Source organism: Podarcis liolepis (genome assembly GCF_965112155.1).
Source record: "Podarcis liolepis genome assembly, chromosome: 5".
In the NCBI taxonomy this organism is placed as follows: Eukaryota; Metazoa; Chordata; class Lepidosauria; order Squamata; family Lacertidae; genus Podarcis; species Podarcis liolepis.
Window position 1 is genome coordinate 95,699,062 of NC_139556.1, and position 20,767 is coordinate 95,719,828.

General features: G+C 48.1%; 2 protein-coding genes across 3 annotated transcripts in view; one reads left to right on the forward strand and one right to left on the reverse strand.

The window, feature by feature from the left end:
• The window catches only part of THPO (thrombopoietin), a 305,395-nt gene that overhangs the window by 11,784 nt on the left and 272,844 nt on the right, over window positions 1-20,767 (reverse strand). The window contains exons 1-2 of one of the 2 annotated variants that reach the window (XM_083504615.1): window positions 3,007-3,168; window positions 8-680 (exon numbers count right to left, since the gene is read on the reverse strand). The exons of the other annotated variant lie outside the window; for it this stretch is intronic. Of the exons in view, the coding sequence (XP_083360741.1) occupies window positions 8-20 (13 nt within the window). The 5' untranslated portion in view covers window positions 21-680; window positions 3,007-3,168. Of the gene's footprint in view, window positions 1-7; window positions 681-3,006; window positions 3,169-20,767 lie in introns of those variants that run through there. 2 annotated transcript variants of the gene reach the window in all.
• The window catches only part of CHRD (chordin), a 50,872-nt gene continuing 49,900 nt past the window's right edge, over window positions 19,796-20,767 (forward strand). Inside the window, exon 1 of the mRNA XM_083504005.1 lies at window positions 19,796-20,354. Within this exon, the coding sequence (XP_083360131.1) occupies window positions 20,204-20,354 (151 nt within the window). The 5' untranslated portion in view covers window positions 19,796-20,203. The remainder of the gene's footprint in view (window positions 20,355-20,767) is intronic.

The window sequence follows — 20,767 nt, forward strand, 5'->3', positions numbered from 1 at the left end:
CACTCACGGTTCAGCTCCATGCCCAGCCGGCAGCCGCCTTGTCACAGCATCTTCCTGCCAGGGAACAGCGGCTGCCTCCCAGCTCCCGCCTGGCTTCCATGGACGGTGTCTTGAACGGTGCCACAGCCACGAGGGCAGGCCAAGGGGGCTCCAGCGGGCTTTCTGCGTAGCTGCCGGCACCTCGGAGCCAGCGCCGTGCGGCTTCCTGTTGTGAAGCTGCTGGTGACCTCTGGTCAACGGCTTCCGAGCAGCAAGCCCGAGCCTTCAGGAAGACTTCCCACTTCCAGACATTTCCTCCTTGGCTGACGGAGGAGGCAAGGAATGACAAGGCCGGCTGGCTGGCGAGCTGGCTCCCTAGTGCGAGAGTTTCACAGAATCGTAGAGTCGGAAGGGACCTCCGAGGGTCATCCAGTCCAACCCCTTGCAGTGCAGGAATCTTTTGCCCAGCGTGGGGCTCGATGCCACGCCTCTGAGATTAAGAGGTTCATTCTCTCCCGTGGCCGTTCCTAGTGCTTCGGGGCCAGATGCACAGTCCTGTTGCGCCTGCTCGCCGCAGTTGGTGAAATTGGGGGGTTCTGGTGAGCACCACGAAACCTGGAGCTGGGCTCACATAGCCTTGCGATGAAGAGCCTGGCATCCGTCAAGTCTCCCCTAGTCTGGATCCACTTGTTCCAAAAGACCTAGCAAAAAAAGAGAGAAAGGAGTTGAGAGATGACTTAACCTAGGGAGAAAACAGCAGAGACCTGATGCAGAAAGCACAGCAGAGGTTGTATTTTCTGAGAATCCTCCGGAAAAATAATATCGCAAAGGACCTGTTGATGGCATTTTACCATTGTACTGTTGAGAGTATATTAATTTATGGTCTGTGTGTGTGGTTTGGGAGCTGCACGGTCAGGGGAAAAAACAATGCTGTCCAGGGTTATAAAGCATGCAGAGAGAATAATTGGGTGCACTCTTCCCACCTTGGATCAAATCTATGCTTCCAGGTGCCATAAGAAAGCTGCAGAGATAGTGCAGGATAGTGCGCACCCCGGAAATTAATAATAATAATAATAATAATAATAATAATAATAATAATAATAATAATAATTTATATCCTTCCCCCCCAGCCGAAGCCGGGCTCAGGGCGGCTAACAACATTAAATTAGTGCAACATTCTAAAAACATTTCATTATAAAAACTAGTTAAAATCAGATTGATGGCAACCATTAAGCTAAAGTTCTGTGAAGATTGCCAAAGGCCTGGTCTCTTTCAGCTTCTGTCTTCTGGAAGAAGGTACAGCGTTATAAAGACTAGGACTAGCCACCTGAGAAACAGTTTCTGTTCAAATACGATTTTGGTTTTAAACGCAGTATAAGGTAGTCTCTATGGGAGTATATTGTATTTAATTACGGGGTATCAGAGTTTTTAGGGGGCTAACTAGGCTGGCATAGCTGGGATAGCAGGCTTGTTGGTTTTTGAATGTCTGGTGTAGATTTTTTCAATTTCGTTGTTCTGTATGGGACAATGACAATAAAGATTATCGTATCGTAGCAACCCAGAAAGCTGCCTTATCCTGAGTCCACCCAGTCTTGTATCATCATCATCATCGTTATGATTCCTGACTCTCCTTGCACCATGAGGTCGCAGGGTGGGTCACAAATCATGGAATCATAAATTTGGAAGGGATTCCAAATGCCATCTAGTCCAACCCTCTGCCATGCAGGGATCTTTTGCCTAATGTGGGGCTCAAACGCACGACCCTGAGGTTAGGGCTCCCACCTCATGCTCTTTCCAGACTGAGCTATCAAACGGACACAGACATGATGACTTTCACAGGGAGAAGCGCAGTTCTCCTGGTGCTCTGAACAGCTTTGGATACCCACCAGCCACAGGCTGTGTTGACGCACTAGACCTTTCGACCACATTTTTAAGAACAGAAGAAGATCCCAGCCAATGGCTTATCTGATCCAACACCCTGTTCTCACAGTGGCCAGCCAGATAAACCCAAACAGTGGAACCCAAACAGAAGAGCAACTCTCTCCTTCTGTGGTTTCTCCAGCAACTGGCATTCAGAAGCATCGCTGCCTTCGGCTGTGGAGGCAGAGCATAGTCATCCTGGCTTGTACAGTCGTACCTTGGTTGTTGAACGCCTTGCAAATTGAAAGTTTTGTCTCCCGAATGCCTCAAACTCAGAAGTGATCATTCCAGTTTGCAAATGTTCTTTGGAACCCGAACGTCCAACGCAGCTGGCGCGGCTTCCGATTGACTGCAGAAAGCTCCTGAAGCCAATCAGAAGCCGTGCCTTGGTTTTCGAACATTTTCAGAAGTCGAAAAACCAAGGGACGACTGTAGTCATCAACAGCTGCCTCCTTCATAAATTAATCCTCCTTTTCAAGCCAGGTAGGTTGGTGGCCATCCTGCCTCCAGAGGGAATGAGGTCCCAGGGTGAAGGAGTGGTTTCTTTCGTCTGTCCTTAAATAAGGAGGGGAAGAACCATGTGCACTATCTTGTGCTCCTTGGGGGGAAAGGTGGGGTATAAATTCAGTGCAGTGCAGTGCAGTGCAATGCAATGCAATGCAACGAAACGAAACGAAACGAAACGAAACGAAACGAAACGAAACGAAACGAAACGAAACGAAATGAAATGAAATGAAATGAAATGCAATGAAATATTTGCAGCTGGTCACCTGAGGCAGGGGACATTCTCAGCCCTATCTGGAGATGCCAGGCACCTGCAACCTTCTGCATGCCAAGCAGCCGCTCTGCCACTGAGCTACCACCCTAGAGGCCTTCCACCCGGCCTCTGGCATGCCCTGCGTATTTGGAATTCCCTGCGGAATTTCTTGTCCTCCAGCTCAGCCTGCCTGTGGCACACAGTCCACAGTGCAAACTGTGCTTCCCGTCAGAGGCCTGCCCTGTTCCATAGCAAGTGCCTGTTTGACAAGCCAAGCAAACAACCAACCCCCTCTCTGCTCCTGCCGCCTCTCAGGAGCCACCCTGCTAGAGAGCTACTTCCACGCTTACCTTGGTACGTCTCCGCTCTCATGTGCCCCAGGCCTGTGAGATCGGCGACCTTGAGAGCCGGAAGGGACCTGGGCTGCCCCCGCCGTCTGTCCCATGGTTTGCCCGGGAACTGGGAGAGGGCTGCAGAGTTGTCCCAGCTGCAGCCGGCACCCGCTCAGGAGTGGGCGGTGAGAGATAAGGGAGGTCAACCACCTCCTCTTGCCACAGGCAGTACGGCGGATGGGATCCTGTCCGGGTAGGGACGTGACAGGAGTCACATCTTGCAGTGGGGTGTCTGCGGGAAGGAAGGTCACACCCACCCCAAACATTTAATACACCACTGACGCACATGGCAACCTTCCCCCCTGAATTTCGGGAACTGTAGTTTCCCCTCACAGGGTGCAATTCCCTCAGTTGTAACAAAGTGTGGTTCCTGCACCCTGAAAAACTACAGTTCCCAGGATTGAAGCGGCGTGGTGCTGCTTTAAAAATGCAGCGCATGGGGACATTAAAAAGGTAAAGGGACCCCTGATCGTTAGGTCCAGTCATGGCCGACTTTGGGGTTGCGGTGCTCATCTCGCTTTATTGGCCGAGGGAGCCGGCGTACAGCTTCCGGGTCATGTGGCCAGCATGACTACGCCGCTTCTGGCGAACCAGAGCAGCGCACGGGAATGCTGTTTACCTTCCTGCCGGAGTGGTACCTATTTATCTACTTACACTTTGACGTGCTTTCGAACTGCTAGGTTGGCAGAAGCAGGGACCAAGCAACGGGAGCTCACCCCGTCGCGGGGATTTGAACCGCTGACCTTCTGATCGGCAGAAGGCTCCAGCAGCCAATCGGAAGCCTTGGAACCCAGGTCAGACATTTGGGTTCCCAAGAATGTTCGCAAACTGGAAAAATTCACTTCTGGGTTTGCGGAGTTCAGGAGCCAAAACGTTCGGTTCGCAAGGTGTTCAACTGCCAAGGTACGACTTTAATACATAATAATACATAATAAAAACAGAAAAACATAATAAAACATTAAACATACCTATAAAGGATTCCCTTCAGATGGCTCGGGGGTCAGATAACTCTAAATCCTCCAACATTTCTCCAATGAAAAGAGGTACATCCTAAGGAAAAGTGGGACATTCCGGGATCAAATCAGAAACTGGGGTGGCTGCTCCCACATCAGGGGTGTCCCTGGAAAATAGGGATACTTAGAGGGGTCTGAAGGGGCCTTAGTCACAACTCACTATACCTTGGTTGAAACCGCTGTCACCTGCAAAAAGAGAGTCTGGACATAAGAGCTTGCCTCCGGATTTCTCTGAAATGCACCCCATCTCAGCAGCCAGAAACACCATAGCCAGACACTGGAGAGACCTGTCAGGAGTAAGCATGGACCAATGATACCAAATAGTATGGGAAACAGCCCTACTAGAAAAATTAACTAATAAACTGAAACTGACACGGGGACAAACAGAAGAAGACACCTTCACCCCGGTATGGCTCCCCTTTATTACACACACAGCCCAACAGGACATTGACAATAATCCACCAACAGCATACAAATCAATATGGCTAACCTGATCCAAAACACCCACCCACCTCACTCACACACGAAAACAAAGATCACCACAGCCAATCACAAGCAAACAATCACACCCTAGGCCAACCTCAACCTCTCTCACCACCAAAGGAACACAAGTGAACAACACAAACAACGCTGACACCAAACTCTACACACATTAAACATAATAGAAACACCGCCACCCGACCCCACCCCCAGCCATCTTCCCTCTCTCCACCCCCCCTTTTCTTCTCTCTTTCTTTTTTCTTCTCCCCCTAATGCCTCAACAAATGAAATGGATTTGTAAAAATGTTACATGAAAAAAACAAACCAAAAACGAGGCACTACACCTCTGTAAAACAAGAAAATCCTTAATAAAATATTTTTTTTTAAAAAATGAAATGCACCCCATCATCCTGGGGTCCCTCAAAAAAGGTGTCGGCTCGGAAAGGACTTCCTAGTAAGAGAATGCAAGAAAGATGTTGCTGGAAAACAGGGGAGGGCACTGTCAGCCCACAGGCCGGATGTGCCCCCCAGGAACTCTTTATTTGGCCCTCAACCTGCCTGCCTCGCTTCTCCACCCATGAAGCAATTAGGCTTGAAAACAGCCTCCCGTTGGAGATTCAAGAAGGGCTGGTTGCGTTAGTCTGTTGCCAAAAAGAGCCTTGCGGCACCTTAAAAGCCAACAGGTGTATTGGGGCGGCGCCGGCCCAACCAAGAGGCAAGGTGAGGCTATTGCCTCAGGCAACAAAATTCACAGGGGGTATCAGATAATGGAGGCATATAACTTGGACAAGAAAATTGGCTTCCAGGTGGAAAAATCAAAATTAGAAACAGAACTGTTAGAACCTAAAACTAAGATTTTGTCAAAGATGTATAACTTGCTGTTGAAATGGAATACTCAGGATGAAACGGTCAAATCTGCTATGATTAAATGGGCAAAAGATGTTGGACATAATATCATGTTTGCTGACTGGGAACAGTTGTGGACCACAAGTATGAAATTTACGGCATGTAATGCCCTAATAGAGAATATTATGAAAATGATATACAGGTGGTACATGACACCAGTCAAGCTTGCAAAAATCTATCATCTGCCCGATCTTCCCCCACCCCTTCTTCCCTGGCAGAAAGGGGGACATCATTTTGGGGTCCACATTACATGCCAAAATGTCTTGGGCCGGCCCTGCATTTGGGTGTAAATTCTCAGAAATTCAGGCAGTGATTCCCATTCATTTTCCTCCCTGTGGACCACTTGAAAACCGCTGAAGGTATTCCTGGGCCGCCTAATTACCGGTATTTGTCTGCCTATTGTAGTAACAGCGATGCTCTGTACTCGATGCTGTACAATTTTAAATCATTCTTTCCTTTTCCCCCCCCTTTCTTGCTTCTTCTATTTCTTATATATTGCATTTTCTTATATGGCAGTTTGGATTCCACAGAATTCGTAACGCCATGGCTCTGGGTCCGCCAGCATAATCGGGGAGGCCAAAGAAAGCCTCCCCCCCCCCCCTTCTTTTTTCAACAGAGGTTTCTCCGCACAGCAGTTCTGGAAAATCACCACCAGATGGAAGCAGAAAATAATCTCCGAAGCCGTGGAAGAGACCGGACCCTAAATGATATGGGAAAGGGGCCGTTGCTTTCGGTAATGCGATGTCAGGGTGAGTTACAGGGCAGTTCGATGTGTGTTTACCTACTGTGTTCAGTGGGAAAGACTCTCAGGAAAATCGTATCGCAGAATCATAAAATCAAAGATGAGGTTGGATGCATTGCAAGGGGGTTGGACTAGATGACCGTTGGGGTCCCCTCGAACTCTACAATTCTATGATTCTCTGATGTGGAGGAAAATGAAGGTGCTTAGGTATCATATGCTGCAGCTGGCTGGCTCCCTCTCGTTCTCCTATTGGGTATATTTGCACTTTTCCTTGCACGAAACTAAGGCATATATCCTTTGGGGGTCTTCAATCCTTTGTGCGCTTACCTAGGAGAAAGCGCTACTAAAACTAAGTAGGTCTTACTTCTGAGTAAACATGAATCGGATCGCTCTAGAGTCGTTTCGTCGGCTTGCCAAATTATGCAATTTTATGCATTTATGCATTTTACGTTGTTTAAAATATAAAAGGAGTTTGAGTTAGATCAGCTGAATGTACTTCCATTTCCCCCAAGATTTCTAGTTGTTGACCCCTCAACCTCAAAAAACAAAAAAACCACCATTTCCCCTCCTGGTGAAAGTCCTTATCACCTGCTAATGTTGGCACTTCCACACCGCTATTAAGGCACAGCTACAGGGGTCAATTAAAAAAAGTTGGCAACTCTATTGGGTACTAATCTGAGTTCTTTGTTCCTGGAGAGCCAGACAAAGACATGTGTTAATGATCTGAGCTGTGATTTTCTAGATGTTCAATTTAATTGGAGCTGCCAAAATCGGGCCGGGGTTGTCAGATATCCAACTCTCTCTCTCTCTCTCTGTGCAAAGGGACAAAGCGAATACACATTGAGAAGATTTGCGCCAACTACCTAACATTTGTTTAGTGAAAAGCATGTGCTAAGCGTTGAAGAGAGGATTCGCCTGGCTGGGGTCAGTGGTCCCCTCCCCTCCCCACCCCCTTCATCACAAGCCCTACCTTCCTCCTTCCAAGGGAGAGCTCACCCCGTCGCAGGGATTCGAACCGCCGACCTTCTGATCGGCAAGCCCTAGGCTCTGTGGTTTAGACCACAGCGCCACCCGCGTCCCGTTTGCACATAACAAAATAGGAGCCTACACAACACAAAACACTGTTGCTGTATGTAGGTTTTATTTTATTTGTTTTTTATCTTATATTTTAGAAATGTACATCCAGGTTTTTTTCCCTTTAAATTTTTTGGGGCCCCCAAGGGAGTGGGGCCCTAAGCTATAGCTTGTTTAGCTTATACATAAATCTGGCACTGCTCCACGGTTGTTTCTGAATGCCAGTTGCTGGAAACCACAGGAAGGGAGAGTTGCTCTTGCATTTGATGCCTGCTTGTGGGTTTCCACTGGCTGGCCACTGGGAGAAGAGGGTGCTGGAGTAGACGGGCCACGGGCCTGATCCTGCAGGCTCTTCTTATGTTCTTACTGGAAGCATCTCTCTACGATTTCCTATCAGGGTTTTTTCCTCTGCCCTCCCCAGAGATGCCAGGCATTGAACCTGGGACCTTCGACATGCAAACCAGATGTGCTACCACTGAGCCAGGATTTCCTCCAAGCCTTTGAAATGGACTTCCTTAAATCTCTTCTCGTGTTCTTATCTTCTTAAGTGGTAGAAGCGTGTGTGTGTTTTGTTTTTGTTTTTTATTAATAATTTCCACATGTTCTTGTTGTTGTTGAGTTGTTTAGTCGTGTCCGCCTCTTCGTGACCCCCTGGAACAGAGCGCGCCAGGCACTCCTGTCTTCCACTGCCTCCCGCAGTTTAGTCAAACTCATGCTGGTAGCTTCGACAACACTGTCCAACCATCTCGTCCTCTGTTGTCCCCTTCTCCTTGTGCCCTCCATCTTTCCCAACATCAGGGTCTTTTCCAGGGAGTCTTCTCTTCTCATGAGGTGGCCAGAGTATTGGAGCCTCAGCTTCAGGATTTGTCCTTCCAGTGAGCACTCAGGGCTGATTTCCTTAAGAATGGATAGGTTTGATCTTCTTGCAGTTGTTGTAAATAAAAATATGTGCTTTGCTTCTCAATATTCTCTGGTTGGCCTCTGTTATTTTCTCCTACCAATAGGGAACCTATGTAAGGACTCTATATGGGCTCTTGGATACCCCATAAGGGAAAAGGGCATATTTTTATTTACAACACAGTCCATGGGACTCTCAAGAGTCTCCTCAAGCACCATAATTCAAAAGCATCAATTCTTCGGCGATCAGCCTTATTTATGGTCCAGCTCTCACTTCCATACATCACTACTGGGAAAACCATAGCTTTAACTATATGAACCAATAGTATGGACCCCTTCATGGATCACTGCCTTGCTGTGGCGAAGGGGCTTGAATAACTCAGAGAAGCTCTGAACTATGCCATGCAGGGCACCCAAGATGGACAGGTCATAGTGGAGAGTTTTGACCAAATGTGATCCACCTGGAGCAGGAACCGGCAAGCCACTCCAGTATCCCTGCCAAGAAAACTCCATAGACAATTTCAACATACCAACTATCAAAACCTATCATATTCACTATTCCGCCCCACCCCCTTCAAACCCTTCCTCCCACCCCAAGACTTCCCTCAGCTCCTCTCTCTGATTTCTCAGCACATATTATTCCCTGCATGTTATAAAATTGTACATATCCTTACATTAACTATCTATCATGTTATCAACCAATATATTTGTGTATATTTATTCAAACCCTGCCAAGGAGTCCAGTTCTTTTTGTTGTCTTTTTAGATAATTTGTAAAAAGCTCCCATTCTTCCTTAAAGTCACAGTTGTCCTTGTCCCGGAGTTTGTGTGTCAACTTAACCAGTAGAAGTGTGTTTTAATGGTCTGGTGTGGATGTGACGTGGCTGCGTGATGGATCATCCCTGAGACTTCTTCAATGTGCAGCTCTGCTGGAAAAGATGACTTGTGTTTCATTCGTGTGTGTGTGTGTGTGCACGCGTGTGCGTGCGTGCGTGCGTGCGTTTGCTTTTAACAATGTGCAAAACCATCCTCAGGCTGGGCTCTGAATCACCCCAGAAGCTTCCTCCTTCCCTGCAAGGATGCTGCTGGGTTCTCATCCTGGCATTAAAGCCATCTTGTTAGCACGGGCTACGGGGGGGGGGGGGTTGTGCGGAGGAGAGGGTTGGAGAGGGGAGGCCTTTTGAAGCCCCTATAAAAGCCCACAATTACAGCTGGACAAACTGGGACAAACAAAAGAGAGAGCCTGGGAGACTAATCTTTCCGCCAAGCAAACAGATGGGCTTGCAGGGGGGTGGGGGACACCGAGAGATTGAGGGTCCATAAACATCTTCCAGTGGCTTCCCAGAAGAGATGCAATTGTCTCTTGGTTTTCTCCAATGCTGTGTGTCTGATTCTGTTGTGTTGTAGCTAGTGGTAGGTGCCTGGAACCCTGAAGAGCGGCTGCCTGTCAGTGTAGGCAGTACTGAGCTTCATAGACCATTGTATAATTCAGCTTCCTTTGTTCCTGCATATGCTATCTCAGCAGTTCCTAGCTGCTTTGGTATGGTGACCCACAAAACCAAGTTCGCTTGGTATGCTGATCTATTGACTTATTGTCATGTGAAATTTCTACCTGGGGGGTCTTTGGCAGCCATTGGTTTTGTGCATGGCAATGTTTTCATAACCATGACTTGAGACATCCATGCAAAACTTCTCTGAGCACCCATAAGGACCTTGTGGCCAAGCAGCACAGGATCTCCCGTGAGCCAGAGTGGATCCCAAGTGTTACAAGCTAAGATGTAAGTCTGGGCAGTGTTTGGTTACAAGTGTCAACTCAGTATTATAATAGGCCAGCAAAAGAAAAGTTGTAAGAGGCATTCATCAAGATGATCAAGGGTCTGGAAACCAAGCCTTATGAGGAACAGTTGAAGGAGTTGGGTATGTTTAGCCTAGAAAAGAGGAAACCGAGAGGAGATATGATGGCTCTCTTCAAATAAGGGAACAAGCTTGTTTTCTCCTGCTTAAAAGGCAGGACATGAACCAATGGTTTCAAGTTACAAGAAAGGAGATTCCGACTCAACATCAAGAAGAACTTCCTGGTGCTAAGAGCTGTTCGACAGTGGAATGGACTCTCTGGGAAAGTGATGGAGTCTCCTTCCTTGGAGGTTTTTAAGCAGAGATTGGATGGCCATCTGTCATGGATGCAACCGTTCCTCATAAGGCTTGGGTTCCAACCCTTGATCACCTTGGTTGCCCTCCTCTGCACACGTTCCATCTTGTCAACACCCTCCCTAAATTGTGGTGCCCAGAATTGGACACAGTATTCCAGGTGTGGGTTGACCGAGGTAAATACATTACACTGGCACTTTATTGCATGCTCCTAAGGAATGCTGATGTATTCCACTTAGCAAACAGACATTAATTCATTGTATGTTGCATGTATGCACACAAACATAGGTCAGTATGTGTTTTGTTCCAGTAGATCTGCAAGATGCCCTCCACCTATCATGAAAAGGTGAACAAAGACGCTTGCTCACTTGTAGTGCTGCAAGAAGGTATGGGCACACACACACACATTTCCTCAGGGATAGGGAACCTGTGTCAGGAAAATGGATGGGCTTCTTTTCCCACCCATCCCTGCCTCCATGTAACCTTATAGGCTCAGGATATGAGCTTTCCCAGCCTGCCATCACTTCCTTCTCATAGCAAACCCAGACAGCGAGTGTCAACAATACGGGTCAACTAAAAAGCAAGAGGAGCTTACTAGCATGGAAACGTTTGCAAACATCTTTGATAAATTAAAACTTGAGGAGGCAAAAAACAGCCACTCCTAAACAGCCCAAAGAGTAGTAGCACACATGCTCAATGGTCACAGAATGGTGTGCATTGGTTGGAAAAGGGAAACAGAAAGCAGGGAGATGGAACGAGCCACCTTGCAGGAGAGTATGGCTGTGAGCAGGAGCTTTCCTGATGCAAAGTGAGGATCCACTGCAACATTTTGTTGCAGATCCTCTTCTTTTTTAATTCAGTCTTGCCTCCTCCAGCCTAAAAACACACACTCAGACTTTGCATTTGCAAAATGGCACATTAGCAGTCATTAGGTGAATCCACACAGAAGCCTGTGCTTCCCATAAGGTCTGAAACAGGCTCTTTCTAGCTTGGGAATATTTAACAAGAACATTGTTAAAACCTGGCAGGGACAGCAGGCTGTAATGATAGCAGAGTCACTAGGGAGAAAGTGCAGTTGAACATAGTGGAGCTTGGTTCAGGTAGGTAGCCGCGTTGGTCTGACACAGTTGAAATAAATAAAAAAATTGTCCACTAGCACCTTTGAGACCAACTACGTTTGCTCTGGGTATAAGCTTTCTTGTACATGCACACTTCTTCAGATACAAAGGAGCTTGTTTCTGACTAAATGTCTACAGGACTGGATAGCAAGTCATTCCAGTGTTCACCTGGCGGGGGATGGCATGTCCTTCCCAAATGCATCTCAGTAGACCTCCAGACTGTCATTTCTTTTGTGGTTAGTGTTCAAGGACACGCCAGGGAATTTAGGCTTGTGCAATTGAAGTGGACCAAAGCACTCCGTCACCCTAGCACAGCAAATCCTCCTTAAAAAATAATTGGAGCTTTTACAGTTAGGAAAGTGATGGGGAGATGCGATGGAAAGTGTGAGATGAAGAAATGTTTAATGGAAAGACGTATAAACACCCTGGAAGAAAATCAGGATGGGTGCTCATTGCCATATAACCCACCTAGAAACAAATCAGAACAAATGTGCAATAAAGACTGAACATCGTTTAACCTCTGCATAGGGTTATGCAAGCAAATCAGAGCGAATGCTCTACAAACAGGTTGCCCCTATAAGCTTTTGGAAAACTGCTTTCCTGTTGGTTCTTTACTGCATTGTATTGTTTCTAGAAATTGTGTCTGTTGAATAATAAATCCACTGAATCCACCAGGACTTACTCCCGTGTAAGTGTGCATAGGGTTGCAACCTCAAGTATGCCAAATTTCACATGTCACGCTGGCAAAGGTGTGAGAGGCAGGTGAGCGGCAGAGAGGAGCAGGAAGCCAGGGGATGATATTTGCTAGGTTGCATCTGGAAAAGAGAGAGAGAGAGGTGGGATTGGAGGGTCTCTGAACAGCTCAGAGGTTAGGTATGCTACAGGCTCTGCCCCTCTGCAAGCCCCTCCACCCCACCCTGACTAGCAACAGCTCTGGGGAATCTGACTGCTTATTATGATCTCAGTAAGCAGGAAATGCATATTGTTTAATTATCTTTGAGCAGAAAATCTGGATAATATCACAATGCCTTGTTATTGTTGGAGAGGAGGAAAGGAATGCAGCTTTCCATAAACGAGCAGATTGCAGAGGTAGGAACCTCTGAAGTTGCCTTTCCCCAGGTCAGGCTGTTCGGCTCATCTCTCTAAGCATTCCCTCCTCTGATTGGCCGGGGCATTTGGGAGTCTCGTTCCCTAAGCGCCTGTCACAGGTGGCCAAAAGAGCACCTTCCACACACAAGGGCAAAAGAAAGGGGGAACGAAAAAGAGTATCTGGTAAGAGAGCAGGGCTGGCTTGCCTGCTGAAGAAGAGTGCTCTACACTGCAAAACTTTGTTGCAGGTCCCACACCTTCTTTAAGCTAAAGGATGCACTGGAGGGAGGGAGCATCCATACCATATATTTAAGGCACATTCAATGCACATTGAAAGCCCCCACCAAAGACTCCTGGGAACACTAGTTTGCTAAGAACGCTGGGAATTATGGATCTATGGGGGCACAGGATTATTTGGGGCAGCCGTGTGCTTTCAATGTACATTGAATGTGCTTTAAACTTAAGGTGTGGCTGCAACCCAGCCCCACAGTCCTTTGCTCTCAACGGTTTAAAAGACTCAGGAGCCTTTGAGATGATAGAGGGTTGTTGCGCTGTAAAGGTAAAGGGACCCGGACCATTAGGTCCAGTCATGGGGTTGTGGCGCTCATCTCGCTTTATTGGCCGAGGGAGCCGGCATACAGCTTCTGGGTCATGTGGCCAGCATGACTAAGCCACTTCTGGCGAACCAGAGCAGCGCACGGAAACACCGTTTACCTTCCCGCCTGATCGGTACCTATTAATCTACTTGCACTTTGACATGCTTTCGAACTGCTAGGTTGGCGCTGTTGTGCTGTATGACCATGTAATATTCACATGTGTGCATTGATGGCGCCTGTGCACTAGAGACAGGCTGCATTGCACTGCACAACTCTGCAAATCCTATCTACGTCCTTACTGGGGATCTGTTCCTGAGCGATGGCATGCACAGGGTTGCACTGTTAGCTTCGAGAGAGCCTGGGGAAGGAGCTAACCCCTGAAGAATACCACCTCTTGCGACTCATGCTAATAACACTTTTTAGCAAGTATCACCCAGAGGGGGCTTAAAATGGAGATCCAGCAGGAAGCTAAAGAATAGGAACCATCCTCTTTAAACAAGGACAGTTGGAGCATCTGGTTAATCGAGTGTGTGAATGTGTTTTAAAGGAGTGGAGAGCAAGAGCGGAATTCCTTCTCACACTTCTGCGAAACCCACCCAGGCCCAAATATTTGCCTCCTCCGTCTCCTGGGCTGCTTGTGTGGCAGGGCTCCCTCCCAGGGAGGTGAGGCTGGGAACCCAATTGCCTGGCAAACACAATTCCCTGGGCACAGCCAGTGTCATTAAAGCATCCCTTTCTAATGCATCCATTAATCCCATGGCCAAACAAGCCCCCTTCCTGGTTACGGAGAGAAGGGAACCCCCACGGGCAGTTGCAAAAGGCACACAGGAAAAGGGGAACAGCTGCCCCACTTTGATCTCCCAGGGATGCCAAATCAAGACCCAGAGTGGGAGATAGGGGAGAGAACTTTTTTATGAATGACTCAGGAGTGTGGCCTGCTGCCTTTATCAAACAAGGCAAATTAGAAAACTCTCCATAAAAAGAGGCATTTATTATTATTATTATTGTTGTTTTTATTGTTTTTATTCTGCCTTTTACACATTCAGGAGAAGATTTTGGGAGAGTGTATTATACGGCCCTCTGGAAAGTGTATATTCAATAGGAGTGGAGAGATTCTTTTAAAGAAAAATTATTAACAATCTTTATGGATTTTAATTTTGGGTGTCCCAGGCAGATATGATAAAGGCAGGAAAAGGTAATCGACAACAGAGGAAATAAACAGATCCCTCTACAAATGAGCACACAAGAGAAAACCAGTTTTGGAAACAGGTGTAGATGGTACTACATGAATCTTCCAAAGTGAAAGTTTAAGATGAAATCATATGTTATAAAAGCAAAGGAATTGGGACCACTGGGATTGTTACACATTCCAGATCCTTGCATAGTATGACAAAGAATAAAAACTAAAAAAAATTGTAATGCAAATTAAACTCGTCTGATTTTGAGAGATCTTTCAGCATTCCATGTTTTTGTGTTAATTTCTTTACCGATGCTAAATACTACACTTTGTTATACCACTCCTCCAGCAATGTGGACTTCAAGTCTTTCCAGCGCTTGGCCAAAGTCATTCTGGCTGCCATCAGTATGTGGCCTGCTATAGCTTTATTTTTCGTTTCCAAATCTTGGTTCGAGAAGACGTTCATCAAAGCCAGATGTAGGGTCCTGCCCACAGGGTGCTGTATAATTTTTTTGGATTTATTTTTACTAAAGCAGGTGGAAAGGTGCTTAACTCGATTCGTTGTGTTCATCCTACCTGTCTCCAGTGGTGATTTGCAATCATCTCATGTACAATTAATTATATGCAAAATCATACACAAAATTTTATACACACAAACACCGCTATATGCATATAATCCCATGCTGTACTATATTTATGCAGCATAATTTTATAGCAATACATACACATTTGTATACAAATATATGCATTGCCTTATGTATCTGTCTATGTACTGTTTACTTCAGGAAACCTGGGATATGCATGCAAGCAATATTTTCAAGAGTTTTAAACAGTTGCTTTTAACTGTTTTTACCAATAATGTCACTGCTGTATTCTTTTTGTATAATAACAATAACAATAATAATTTATTATTTATACCCTGTCCATCTGGCTGGGTTTCCTCAGCCACTCTGGGCGGCTCCCAACAGAAAATTAAAAACACTATAGAGCGTCAAACATTAAAACCTTCCCTAAACAGGGCTGCCTTCAGATGTCTTCTAAAAGTCAGATAGTTGTTTATTTCCTTGACATCTGATGGGAGGGCGTTCCATAGGGCGGGCAGCACTGCCAAGAAGGCCCTCTGCCTGGTTCCCTGTAACCTCACTTCTCGCATTGAGGGAACAGCCAGAAGGCCCTCGGTGCTGGACCTCAGCGTCCTGGCAGAATGATGGGGGTGGAGACGCTCCGTCAGGTATACAGGACTGAGGCTATTTAGGGCTTTAAAGGTCAGCACCAACACTTTGAATTGTGGTTGGAAACATACTGGGAGCCAATGTAGGTATTTCAGGACCAGTGTTATGTGGTCCCGGCAGCCATTCCCAGGTTTGTTTGTTATTTTACAATCAGGCAATATATAAAGTTTGTGAAATAAGAGAAATAATCAGTAAATTTATTTCAAAAGTTTTTCTACTACTTAATTACAACCGCCTCTAAGTGGTATACGAGTAACTCAATGCAATGAAAATGAAAGTCGGATGAAAATGTAAAATCAGAATTCACTATGCAGTAGTTAGTGCATATATTTCATTCCTTGTGCATGTGATGATCCAATACTGGGAAGCAGTGGCCCATTGCTGCTTCCCAGCTTGAGCGCATGGACTGACCATCTATCTGTACTTGTTAGCCTTGCATGGAGATCTATCTGTAGATGATTTCCATGCAGATGTGTTCCTGCAGGAATTTTAACAGCACTGCAAGTGATGGTTAGTTGCTCTCGAAGTGCCATAAAACATGAACCATTCATTCTGTCCCTGCCCAGAGGAGGTTGCCATGTTAAATTAAGTAGACAGAATCAAAACATCTGACTCAACAAATAAACGCCGAGCAATCTCACTTTTGACGATGATATATATATTCTTCACAAAGGGAAACAGAGTGAAGCCAGCGAAGCCAGCAGGCTTGCTTAAAATTCCTACCGCGTTGCATCAGAGGGCTAAAACAGGTTGCTAAAACAGCTGTTTTCTTTTGGTAGGAAAGGCTCTCTAACATAACAGAGAATTCTCAGGACATAACCAAACGTCAGTTCAGCATGGAAAAATTACCCTTTAAAGCTGCAAACCTCTGTGCAATTGCAAGGGAGCAAATTCTGCTGAGCAAATTGGGACATGCAGTAAATAGTAATAATATTGTCCTGGAAGTTGGCCTGAGATGGGCCACGGTGCTGGTTTTTTACCTATAAAGCCTTACACCACTCAGTACTATTATACCTCCCCTTCAGGGATGCCAACTTGAATAAAATATTAGGGGGGCGCAGCCAAGCCCCACCCCACATAATTGAAGCCGTTCGAGGGGTGTAGTCACTGCCGCATGCTGACAGCTTCTAGGAGCCCCAGGTGAGAGCTGAGTGCAGGGTGGGGACCAAAAGTGGACAAACGACCCCAGAAGGAATGCAAAGCGCCCCCCCACCAGAGGGACTACCCCTCCCCTAACACCCCATACATTCCAGAAGTGATGATATTTGCATTTGTTGGCAGAAAACAAGCTGGATCTTTTTATTGGGTGTTTTTAAAAACCCGTAGGTATTTTTTATTACTTTCGAGGTTCGGGTGAGGGTGTGTTTTCTATAATTAAGAAGGGGGGAAAAACCCCCAAAAGAAATAAAACGAATAGCCCGTCGTCCTCTCCCCAAAGTCCTTTGCTCCTGAACACCTGGCGAACGCCTGCCTCCCTCCCTCCTCAGCCCACCATGTTACTTCACAGGAAGTTCCTACAGGCGATCCCGGGGCATAGCTCAATCATGCTGAATATGAGGAAAATAATATTAAGTCCATGTGTTTCAGACAAAACACAGCTGGTTCCCTCCTGCACCATCATCCTCCGCTCAGCCTTGTCCCTCTCTTCCCCACTTCCACTCCTGCACCTCCCCTCCGTTACCTTGCGACTGGGCTTCAGATGTGCAAATATTGCCACAGAATCCAAAATTCCCATGTCTAGTGTGAATTATTAGATCTCTCTCTTTCTCCCTGTTTTACTGAAATTATCTCTCAAGGGAGCAGGCCTCAGTCCGGTCAACCTAGTTACTTGGTTATAGGGGAGGGAGAAGTGTTGGAAAGAAAGGCTTGATTCCTTGCCACAGGGATATGCAGCAGGAGGATGGCTCTCTCTCTCTCTCTCTCTCTCTCTCTCTCTCTCTCTCTCTCTCTCTCTCTCTCCCCCCTGACTCACTAAGGCTGCAGCTTTCAAAGCATCTGCTGGTTTTGAAGCTTCAGTAAGCTGCCTGTTTTTTCCTACAGAGAGGATGGTGGGACACTCCTTGTGGGTCTCTCTCTCTCCTCCCTCTCTCCCTACCCTTAAAATAATTTTTCTAAGCCTCAGTACAACCTGCAGGTGCATATAGTGGGGTTGTTGCGTTGGGATGGGAGAGGAAGGCAAAATAGCTCACACAGAAAGGCACATTCTCAAGCAACGCAGAAACTGAAACACAGCTACGCTACGCAATTTGCACTTTTCCAAATTTTGCAAGGCAGTGCTCCACGTACAAGCGACATGCACAAAAGTGCATATTCCCTGGTAAATAAAAAAATGCACATATTCGTGAACGTAACATACACAAATGCATTACATCAGGGGAAATTGCTTTGCAGAAAAAGGTGAATATTTTTCTGTTGTGAACAGCCCTGGGATCTTTGGATAATTACAAATGTAATTAATTAATTATTAATTAATTAATTAATTAATTAAGCTGTATACAAACACATGTGTGTTAGGAAGGATTTGCGCCAAAATGCCGATCCATTTCCCATGCTTCTGGCCTGCCGGTGGAAGCTGTAGTAGGAGGAGCCAAGCACAGCACCACCCAATCAGCAATGGCTGTGATATCAGTGAATGAACATATGCAAATTGAATGCAAATGTGAGTGTCCCATGGGCCTGCTTAATGTTTGTGCATCTAGCTCAGTGTTGCAAAAGCCACCTGGGGGTAGCTCTGTGGAGATTTTGGGCAATTTGTCTGCCCAGCCTTTGACTTGACTAGCCCCAATTCTTCAAGGGCAGAAACAGAAGTTGTTCCCAGATGTCAGGAATTCAGCCTGGGATCTTTTGCATGCAAAACGCGGACTTCTACCACAGCCAGAATCCTTTTCTCCCCTGCGTCCCAAAATCCCAAAGCTTCAAATCATATTAGCTTTAACATGTCATTTTGAGTTCAGAGACACTCTTATGGCAAACCATTGCTCGACTTCCATCATTTGATTCTGGCCTCTTTCCCTATCCCAAACCTTCTCCTCACAGGTGATCCGTCATGGAGAGCTCCACTCGCCCCCTGCTGGAGAATTTATCCAGTTTCTTCCAATGAGATGCAGGAGTAGATTCTATGCAGCCAGCTGCAGTGTCACTTCAAGATTGACATCTCAAGGGCCCCAGCCTAAGTTTCAGGGAGCTGAAGCAGGAGATCCCTTTAGGAAGGACTGCTGAGTGATGATTTGCTGGGAAAGAAAGGGAGTGTGAGCCTTAGGGTGCAAGATATGAGGGACACTTCTGTTGGCTATTTGCAGTTTAGTAGCGCTGCAGAGAGCTTGCTGGGGAGACCATGCATTAAAAAGGGACTCAGAAATAACTTAAACAAGGTTTTAATAACAAAAGCAAAAATTCCTTATACACTAAATACATCAACAACAAACCATGACCCAACCACCAACCCATCCTCCAGGGTAATGGGAGAGCTAGGTGCTGCTCCTTATATACTACACCCAATTGCTGACACAGCTTAATCAATACAACTCAGCAGCACCTGCTATGTTTCACAGCTGTAAAGCTGGGTCTCCTTATTTTGCTCTGGCCCTTGCTCCGGCCCCTTAAAGACATACACATCGGGTGGAACAATGATGAACCTTTACATTTAAAGAAACCATTCAACAATTTCACGTCTGAGTGTGAGCATTGTGGGAATTGTAGCATAACCTCATGCCCACACAGCAGAAGGCAGGTGGGTGGCATGAGGCCATGTTTGGGGCACCAACTGTGGAAAGGGCAGGAGGGGAGCTGATCACGGATACTGGATGAGATGGGCCTGATCCTGCAGGGCTGTCCTTCATGTTTCAAAGCCTTTCTGGCCAGATTGTGGCAATGAAGGGGAGCTTGCTATGGAGTGGGGTGATGTTCAGAGTTCAACATACTATGTACTATATAAGAATACTGGGACGCGCTGGGGGCGCTTGCCGGCCCCCGTGGAAAGGACTTCGTCGGGGTGGGTGACTCGTGGACCCACGGGAAAAGATTTTCAGGATTTGTGAGGGAGGTTGTAGTTGGATAGCCCCCTCCCCAGCAAGTTTGACGGGGGAGATCCGTTCACCGTGGATGGGTGCAGGGAAGGCGGGCAAGCCCAGGTGAGGGTGCGGAGGACCCAGCGCCGTGGGCGCCGCGCGGTGGCTCCTCCGCCTCCGCCCAGCACCGCGGGCGGAGCTTTTCCTCTCCGCGTCCCGCCCGTTTCCTTTCCTCGCCGCGCTTCTCCTCCCGCGCCGTCGGGCGCCCTGCCTAGCCCTGCCCGTCCCGCGGCGGCGCCCTCGTCCTCCCGCAGCAGCGGAGCCCGGGAGGGACCGGACCGGACCGGAGCGGCGGCGGCGGCGGCGGGCCAGGCAGCCTCCCTCCCTCCCGCGCCGACGAGAGGACGTCCCGTCCAGGACTGCGCGGAGGGCGAGAGGCGGAGGCGGTGGGAGGGGGCCCAATCCGTCGCCGCCGCCTCCCCGATCCTTCCCCCCTCTCCCCACCCCCCGCGGCGGTGCTGAGCGGGCCCCCCGCCGGGGCCGCGATGTGCCGCCGCCTTTGTTTGCTCGAGGAGATGCCCCCTCCGCGCCGCTTGGTCCAAGCCGGCGCCTATAAAGGCCGCCGGGGCCAGACGGGACGGTGACTCGCTCCGGGATCCCGCGCTCGCCTCGCCGCGATGACCCTCCTGGGCGCGGCGCTGCTGCTGCTGCTCCTGCCGCCTCTCGCCCTCGTGTGGCCGGGCCACGGCTCAGCCCCGCGCCCTCCCAAGCCCCTCTTGCCCATCCAGCCCGAATCGGCGGACCCTCTACCCTCCAAGGGGGCGGCAGGTAGGACTCTCCTCCTCCTCCTCCCTGGGACGCGCGGGTGGCGGAGGCTTCTTTGCAGGAGATGGGCACGCCACCCCCCACCCCTCGGAAGGGCGCATCCTGACCCAGCCCTGTCTCCCTTGCTTGGTTGGCACAGCTGCCCGGGCAGCGGCAGGCGAGCCTCCCAGCTGCTTCCCACGGACGGATTTCGAAGACCCCGTGCCCGCGCCTCTTGGCCGGGCGGCAACCACGTCGAGGCGGGCGGTGGACGGGGACGCGGGCGTTTGGGAAGCCTCCCGGGCCGCTTGGACGAACGCGGGCGGGTTGCCGACGGGCGAGGAGCGCGCTTCCAAGTGGAACAGAGGGGGAATAGTTGTGGGTGCAGGGATGCCTGCTATGTGAGAGAGTGACTCGGGTGTGTGCGTGCGTGCGTG